This window comes from Populus nigra, chromosome 12 (genome assembly GCF_951802175.1).
Source record: "Populus nigra chromosome 12, ddPopNigr1.1, whole genome shotgun sequence".
NCBI lineage: Eukaryota > Viridiplantae > Streptophyta > Magnoliopsida > Malpighiales > Salicaceae > Populus > Populus nigra.
The window spans coordinates 2,977,863-2,986,703 of record NC_084863.1 but is presented as its reverse complement, the minus strand read 5'-3'; the positions used below and the strand labels follow the sequence as shown (position 1 = coordinate 2,986,703).

General features: G+C 33.7%; 1 protein-coding gene across 1 annotated transcript; it reads right to left on the bottom strand.

Annotated features, from left to right (window-relative positions):
• Window positions 1–4,823, bottom strand: LOC133669819 (light-inducible protein CPRF2). The gene is made up of 6 exons (XM_062090130.1): window positions 4,279–4,823; window positions 2,900–2,996; window positions 1,692–1,902; window positions 1,043–1,118; window positions 841–966; window positions 1–607 (listed from the first exon to the last, which is right to left on the bottom strand). The coding sequence occupies exons 1-6, from the start codon at window positions 4,654–4,656 to the stop codon at window positions 197–199; spliced, it is 1,299 nt and encodes a 432-aa protein (XP_061946114.1). The 5' UTR covers window positions 4,657–4,823; the 3' UTR covers window positions 1–196.
• Between the last annotated feature and the right edge of the window lie 4,018 nt (window positions 4,824–8,841).

The window sequence follows — 8,841 nt, the reverse complement described above, 5'->3', positions numbered from 1 at the left end:
TTGTAAAAAGTCGACAACTAAATTGATAAGATTGTTCTATACAGCAAGAATTCGCATTGTAAGTTGCGGTCAAAAATAGCTGTTTGGTTCAACATGTAGTTCAGGAATAGAACCTTTACATGCAGTTAAACAAAAAATCATACTGGAATGCAAACGTCTTCTCCAAATCTGTCAATAAAATCTTCACACTCGGGGATCATTTTGCCTGCTCCCCATTGGACTGGGGCCCGCAAGGACTTGGACCCCCACGAATCCGTTTCTGCAAATGCTCCAAGCTAGCTACTCGCTGCAAGGAAGGTGTTCGCCCCATCTTGTTCCCTGATACTCCTGTTGCCGGTACAGGATTTGGCTGCACATTTTCAACTGAAGATATATCTGCCAACACATTATTGCCTCTGGGCCTGGAGTCATGAGTTGTTATAGGATTGTTTGGAGGTTTATAAAAGTGATGCTTTGGGTCATCCTTTACAGGAACAGCAGCATCTGCTGCTGTGTCAGAGGGGCTTCCATCAAATGATGACATACTCATTGTGGAAATATCAGGCATGGCATGGAACAAAGTGTTCAACCCAGTAAATCTTTTGACTGTCTCTTCAGCCATCTTCACCTGGATATACATGCAATCACCAAATGAAAAAAAAACAAAAACGAGTCAGTTTTCTGCCTCCCATTGTCGCTAGAATCACTAGATTTTGTTCTCTTGATATAGTGATTGTAGTTTCACTACACATGCACTGACATGTATTTAGCTGGGTAGTGGAGGTGAAAGCCTTGCCATTGCTATGTAGATATCTTGTTGTATAATCTTAAGTTTAAAGACAAAACAGTTAAATGAGTTACCTTCGCTCTCAGTGTTTCAACATCAGCTTTTAAAACTCTGTTGTCAACAGCTGACTCATTGTACTTCTGACTTATGTCAGTGAGGCGCTTCAGTAGAGATGAATTTTCAACCCTCAATTGAGCAACCTGAAAAGAAAAATGTTTAGGATTTCTGTAGAAGAGGAAAAACAAAAAGGCAAGCAGGCAGTTAAAAGAACCAGACCTGTGTCTCAAGCTCAGTCAAATGGGCCTGCTTTCTACTTCTTGATCGTCGAGCTGACTCTCTATTTGAAAGCATTCTGGAAAAAAAAAACCCGCATGATTCCATGGAAGGGAATGGAACCAATAGCTGAAAAATCAGAAGAATATAAACTGATCCACCAGTGTCCACAAATTAGAACAAAAAAAAAATGTGCTCAAGTTTCTGGTGCCATCATCAAATATGCTACCAGCTGTTTTCCATTAAGCAATTTGTTCTTGCACACATGCCTGTGTTTCAGTTGGCTGTCTCTTTGATGAATCTTAACCTAAATGCATGAGACAGAGTTCAAAAACTTACAGTAAACTGATGTTTTATAAACTGTTATCTGAAATTTAAATGGAAAATGCTTGTTCCGCATAAACTGACTGAACACTCTTGATCTCTCTCTGGCATACCAATCACACATTGCTGGACCAGTTTGGTAACAAAACAAAACAATTGCTATCCACTAAAAGTTGCATCTGGAACATGTGGTCTTGCGGTGAAAGTGTTTATTACATATCAGATGTTAGAAACATGAATTTCCCAATTTATGAAGAATAATTTATATTTCAATCTGCAAGCAGCAAACCTATAATACTAACAATCAGAAAAGCACAGAAGTAGTTACCTCCTCACACGCTTTGCATCAGTAGGGTGCATATTCTCAGTTAATTCAGTTTCTGCTTCATTTTCATCATCCTCTGAAAGTTCTCTGGATGATACACTAGTTGTTGGCTTCACAGTAACTGCAGATTTCCTTTGCATGGAAGGTAAGGAGGGAGTTCCAAGAGGCTCATTAGCATCTTTATCTTGGGATCTCAGTAAATCATATCCAGCTCCTGCATAGGTAATTAAAAAGGGAAGTAACTAAAAGAGCAACAGTACAAGTGCTTTATGAGAGTATGCAAAACCTTACACCAACTCGGTGGAGAGGTCCGCTGCGGGTGAAAGAGAAAAGAACATGTTTAGGATTAGGCAACATATGCTGATCATAGCATCAAAATGCAAACATATCAATTATGGCTAGATGATTCAAGTTTTGCCATATTTTTAGCCAGGGAACAATGCAAGACTATTCAGAACACCTTTTCAAATTTCCTACTTGGAGCTACTAACATTTTTGTCAAATGAACTGATAACATTAATTTTTTCATCAAAGAAGCCTTGGTTAGGGATATGGGGAAATGACCTTCTAATTTCCTTCACTTCATGATACCTCTCTTTCTCGTTCACTTTCCCATCAGCCAGATTTCTCTTATGTGTAAGTTCATCATATCACTTGGATTTCAGGTTCCTGAAGCCAGATTCCCTTATATGCTGGTAGCCTGTCACTACCTTCTTCCAAGAAGCAAAGGCTTAACACTGGTTTTTAAAGCATTCTCATCTAGTTTGAGACCAGATAAGGGAATGACAAGACAGTGGATCATCGAGCAAAAGCCCCTTCCAAGGAAATACTAGATTACAGTAACCCTTTCCTACATAAGATTCTTTAAAATTTCTTTCTGAGGTTATTTAACAACTCCTTTTTCTACGGTGCACAGGAATCCCATTTCCCTTGTTAACATGGGCTGCATCACTAGACTTCTGTGATTGATTTACATGCTAAATGAATCTGGTAGTCCAGAAAAATAAGTTGGCATGCTAAGTTTGTTTATCCATTCTGAGTTGTTTATCCCTATCAAAATGACTCGGCTCTTGTAGCTTTTAAACCCCTATGTCTAATCTCTCTGTAATAATTTCTTGTTATATTGAAAGCGGACATTTCCCAGAAAGGTATAGGTATATGTACATTTGAACAACAACATGCATAGAAATGGCAAATAAAGGAAGTTGAACCTTTAGAAGGAGCATGAGATCCCAAATGTGAAGTATTTGAAGCCTGTGATCCACTTTCAGCTGTGGCAGGAGAATCTAGAGGCTTTACAAAAGATGCCTATTGACAAGAGCAACATATTCAATTAACCATGATAAACCTTTTTAAATATTTACAGTAACCAAAAATAACTAAAGAAAAAAGAACGCAAAATTGTATGGATTTTTTGCATTTGCTTTATCCAAACATAGCGCTACTTTACAAATTAACATAAGCTAACTAGCACTTAACCCTTGTTGTTCACAAAACACCGTTTAGGTTCTGTTGCTTCAAAAATCTTTAGTTTCACCATTCCAAATTAGTTTCCAAGCTAAAGTTCTTAACTTGGGACCTCCATCATTCTGAAAAAAAAGTGGCTTTAACAATCCCTTTGCAATCAATAATTCAGGCAATGATTCTGACAATTCAATTGGTTAAAATGATCTGTGGACTTCCTGTCTTCCTCTCGCTGAAGCATAAAATAGACCTTACTACCTAGCTTCAACAATAACTTTTGTTCTAATGTTTCATACCCAGTGAATTCCTTGCTTCAGTTTTAGTCAAGCATCAAGCAGCATTTCCCTAGTACAGCTGATGCCTACTTTGGCCCTGGCCATTCTTTCATCTCTATGGACAATTTCCTTTTATGGAAAAAGTTGCTTTCCTTAACAGACTCCACAAAGGCACAAACCTTATAGCCAACTCCATGTGGAATCTCCACATCCAACTTGACAAAGTGACAAGTTAAAAGCAAATAAAGTTATTGGGCGCTTGGAACACCACCACCCACCCGATAAAAAAGAACTGATAAATCATGTTTGGTTGACACCAAAAGCCGGCAAAGTAGGGGGGGAATAGACCTAACTGCCAACCATGAGGCACCCATGTAAACCAAATTCTTCACTCAATCTGAAACCAAAACAGCTATTGAACTCCTCTAAGAAAAAAAAGAACTAAATCCAGCGAACTTTTCCATTTCCAATGAACTAAGAACAAAAGCACCCATAAATGTACTTCCTTTTAGCTTTCTTCAATTTTCTCAGAAATAAAAGGAAAAAGAAATCTATCAGCTAGTTAACTAATTAAACTAATGTTTCCATTACCAAGAAACTAAAACAACATGGTAAGAACTTTAAAACACGCCAAAAAAAATCCATACTTTACTCCCTTTCCCAATTTTTTCTCATTAATCAAACAAAACAACCAAGGAAAAAAAGAATAACTACAAGATCCAAACTTTTTTCTTTTCTTTAACTTGCTAAGCAACAAACTAAACATCCCACATGAAAAATCACACAAAAAAACATATAAATACATAAATATACACGTATATTCTCAATTTAAATTAAAAAAAAAAGTTTACCCGAGTCAAAGCAACAGCTGCGCAAGCTAAATTGAGTTTACTCTTCAAAAACGCATGATAATCGTCAGATTCCACCGGAATAATCGCCGGAGCACCATAGGAGGAAGCAGCAGTGGCACAGGTCCCATTGCTAAAGGAACACTTACTTGTAGCGTTGTTATTACTATTACCATGATCTTTGATTTGAACAACGTCAGTTTTATCAGCAGAAGAATTAGAAGAAGTGTTGTCATCAAGGGTTACAGCAGAGGCTTCTTGAAGGAATCTTTCGAAAGCCCATTCAGACTCAGACCGGTTCATTTTGGACAAGTCTTCAGGTGGTGGTGGTGACCAAAAATGCTCAGTAATGTTATCCTCCACTGAAAATACCCTCTCCATGTATGTTGAAGTTTAAACTAGCCTGTAGATGTTTATAATGCTGTCTTGAATACTGAATAGAATAAGATTAGGTGGAGGTGATGCGGGTCTGAGGTGGTAATGGATAAAATGGAGTTTTACTAATGATTTTCCCACCTTTCTTTTCGTTTGTCGCTGGCTTCATTTTTGGGGAAGGGGGTCCCTCTTATATTTTATTATTATTTGTGGCCATGTGGAGGAGCCATCCATGTCTTTCTATTAGGCAAGTGGGGAGAAATATCCACTACTTGCACGATGCAGAAAATCAATCATGTTTATGGTCCCTACTCCCTCCTACTACTAGGAGGAGGAGAAGATGTATGTATGATCAACATTTGTGCATATCCACTTTGATGAGGGTTTTTTTTTTTATATATATATATATATAATTTGGATGGTGGGGATTTTGATCTTTTGTGCTCTATTCAATTTGATCTAGTGATATATTTCTCTAGTTGATTTGTGTTTTTTGATCGAGTATGATTCTAGTGATATTCCTGGCTTTCTCCTACCAAGAACTAAAATTTCAAAGCTTGGATAATTTATTTGTTTTTATCTTTTATCAAATCTAAATTTGAAAAATCATAAATATGACAATCGCTTGATTTTAGTCATTTCCATTAAAAATAAAATTATTTTCTAAATGGGTATACTTTTAAGATATTAGCTCCAAATGGTAAGTGGATTTATTATTTGATTACAATCCAAAAAAATGTTAGAAAAAATCTTGGTAATGCACCATTTTTAGAAAAAATATATGGTGCTCAAACTATGAATACTTATCCTATAGAAAAAGGATAAACACAAAAAAAAAATCATATCTAAGTCTCCCACAAAATGATAAGAATTTTTTTCCTATTAAATTTTTTTTAATTTTATTTCTTTTTTTCTCTTTATGTGTATAAGCAGCATGAAATTTCTCCTACTTTTCATCCAACAACAATTAATACTAGGATGAGACAAAACACTTTATATTATTACCTTTGAAAAATAAACATAGAAATATTCTTGGGAAAAAATCATTGATCTTTCAACCATTGAATCTAGAAATTCTTCTTCTTCTTCTTCTTCTTCTTCTTTAAATATCTTATAAATATCTATTTTATTCCTTTGAAAACTTCTTGAATGGATATAACAAGTCCACCTTGGAAAAAGAGGAAATTATGGAAAAGATTGGAATAAAAAAACCTTCCATGGAAATCAAACAAGGATAATCAAAACCCTTTTTTGGTAACTTTTTTCTCCTATTATTTGACATTCCCACAAAAAAAAAAAATTCTCTGACGAAAATAATCATTTTTTAATATAATAAAACCTTTCATATAATAGTTGTTTATTGCAATAATCTTGGAGTGAAAAAAATATAGAAGAGCATACATACATAAAAAACTCACTCCTGATCACCGGCTAGGAGTAATTTGACTAGCAAAAGAAAAGGGCCTTGCCTACTCCTCAGACACACACTAGAATCTCCTACTTGCTAGGTCTTTGTTGAAGATGCATAGGATCATAGGAGAGACGACTTTTTCTCCCAAATTCCGGTGGCTTCCATTGGACGGCTCTTCTTGGGGGATGCGGCGGCTCCATTTCTGGATAAATACTGAATCTGAAATATGGCGGGCCATGGTATCTCTTGGGCCCGCAACCTTTTTGATTTATTTTCCTTCCAAGGCAATGCAAGGATGTGTTTGGCTACAACACCGTTGAACCTGGAATTGCTGTTGCCATCAATGTTCATGCCATTAACAAAACTTGTAGAAAGGCCAAAAATGGGCTTGGATTCGCCCCACTGAGAAGCTGCTTTTGATTACAAAAACAATAAAAAAGGAGCAATATGGAGCTCTAACTGCTAACTAAGCTTTCAGACAATATCTTTGTTTTTGTTTTTGTCTTTGCTTCTCCACGTTGGAAGCAGTTAGGATAATGATAAATTTATCGAAAGAATGATGTTAAATTAGTTTTCTGAGCTTTGTTATCCACAAGAGAAATGAACCCCAGATGCAGGATGACCCGATCATCCAACCAATGCAGTTATTTGAGAAACTCATTTGAATAAGATATTAGAATAAATTAGCATATGATTTAGGCACTAATCATAGCATAATCTAGACGTTATAAGCTTAGCGAATCACTAAAAGGGCATGAAAATAGGACTTTGGAATTACAACAAAAGCTAGGGAGGCATGAAAATGTGGATTACAATGTAATCCACTGTGTTTTATGTTTCTTTTTTTTTTCATCTTGTTTTTTTTTGTGTTTTGGTTATTGATTTTTATTTTATTTTTAATTTAATCCTTGTATTATGTGTTTATTAGGATTTAGAGTTAATAATTTATTGTAATTTATCTTTTATATGGTTATCGTGGAATCAAAAAAATATTTCGACATCACGATATGATCTATTTTTAAAAAAATTAGTTAAATAAAAAATAATTTAAAAAAACTAAGTTATTAAATTTTATAGAGTCAATGACTTAGTTTGTGAGTTTGGCAGAGTAACACTGGTTGCCCCAGTTCACAAGTTTAGCAAGGTACTTTTTTTATCTTTTATTTTTCTAATTGAACTCGATTATGTAATTATTTATTTTTCTTTTTATCATATAGTTAAAAAATAATTTTGAAAAAAAAATCTATGTTATTAAATTTTAGAAGTTCGTGGGCCTGTTCGTGAGTTTAGCTTTTTTTATTTTATCCCTTGATATTAGATTGATTGTGAATTAAGTTTCATAATTTGTTTTGTTTCGTTTTCTATGAGGTTATCATAGTTTTTTAAAAAATCTTAGTATTGGGTTAACACTCTATTTTATGATAGTTTATTTTGTTATCATATAGCTAAATAATCAATAGAAAAAAAAAACAAGCTATTAATTCCAATGAAGTCCATTACTCGGCTTGCAGATTTAATATGTTGACCCGAGTTATCCAATTCACAGGTTTACCCATCAAACCTGATGTTTCTTTTAGTTTTCGGTCATTTAATTTTTTAATTGTTTTTTCTTTTATTTCACTCTTCTTCAATATTGGATTAGTTGAGAAATAAACTTCATGGTTTATTTTTATTTGTTTTTTATAGAGTTCTCACGATTTTAAATAAACATAATTTTTAATGTTGATGCTCGATTCTACAAGCATCTATTTTTATCATAAAATCAAACAAAAATAACTTACAAAAATAACAAAGTTATTAAACTCATTAAAGTACATGACTCAGGTTACAAGGTGACTGGGGTCGATTCAATCGGTATAAACTCATTAAAGTCCATAACTTAGGTTACAAGGTGATCGAGGTCGATTCAATCAGTATCGTCGCAATATTTTTTTTAAAAATTATCATCTTAAAGTGTTTTTAAAAGTTATGCCGTATTTTTACCAGTCATCAAAATTATTTTTGGACCCATAAAATTGATTGATTCACTTTGAGTCAGTTCTCATGCGGTTTAATAGGAAAATTAAGCTAGATAAGAAACTAAGCTGACAGGTTTCAAGATCAAATCACTTGATTAAATTTAATGATTTAATGATATTATCAAAAAATTTGTTGATATTCTTTTTAAAGTTTAAGAAAAAAAAAATTTGACTCGTAGAGAAGCGCAAGTGAACTCGTATATTTTATGGTTGGAGACGATCCTTGCTAATTTTGGCATCTTTATATTATAGGGTTTCTTAGTTTATTATTATTTGAAAAAAATATTAGTCAAATAATATAGATATAAAACTTTTGATAAAATAACACAATACAGTATATGTTACAACTAGAAAAAAAAGTGATATTTTAAGATGCCGCAAATAGAAAAAAAAACATTATTTCAAAGAAATTGTTTTCAAATCATGACATATACCAAATTAAACTATTTTGCCAAAACTTTTTCAAACAGTATTATTAATTTTTTTTTTAAATCATATTTAAAGCTACAAATGAGCTTTCTAGACTAGGTTCACAACTTTATGCGAACACCTAAATCAAAGGGTATAATGTATCAAAACTGAATATAGGTTTTTCCTTTCTAGTTGATTTCTTTTATTTCTATCTGTCAAAATGATGCATCTATCTTTATTAGAAGTTTTGTATCATTTAACATTAGTGTACCTTTTTTATTTCATAAGTTTAGAAGAAACTAAATATTTGTCTCCTGCTAGGTCATATTAAGTTTTTTTTTTAAAAGTAAA

Excerpts from the sequence above, each read along its gene's own strand:
- LOC133669819 (XM_062090130.1), bottom strand. The coding sequence starts at position 4,656 with ATGGAGAGGGTATTTTCAGTGGAGGATAACATTACTGAGCATTTTTGG. Across the intron at positions 2,997-4,278 it reads CAGCTGTTGCTTTGACTCGG|GCATCTTTTGTAAAGCCTCT; the intron begins GTAAACTTTTTT and ends TCTTGTCAATAG. Across the intron at positions 1,119-1,691 it reads GATGCAAAGCGTGTGAGGAG|AATGCTTTCAAATAGAGAGT; the intron begins GTAACTACTTCT and ends TTTTTTTTCCAG.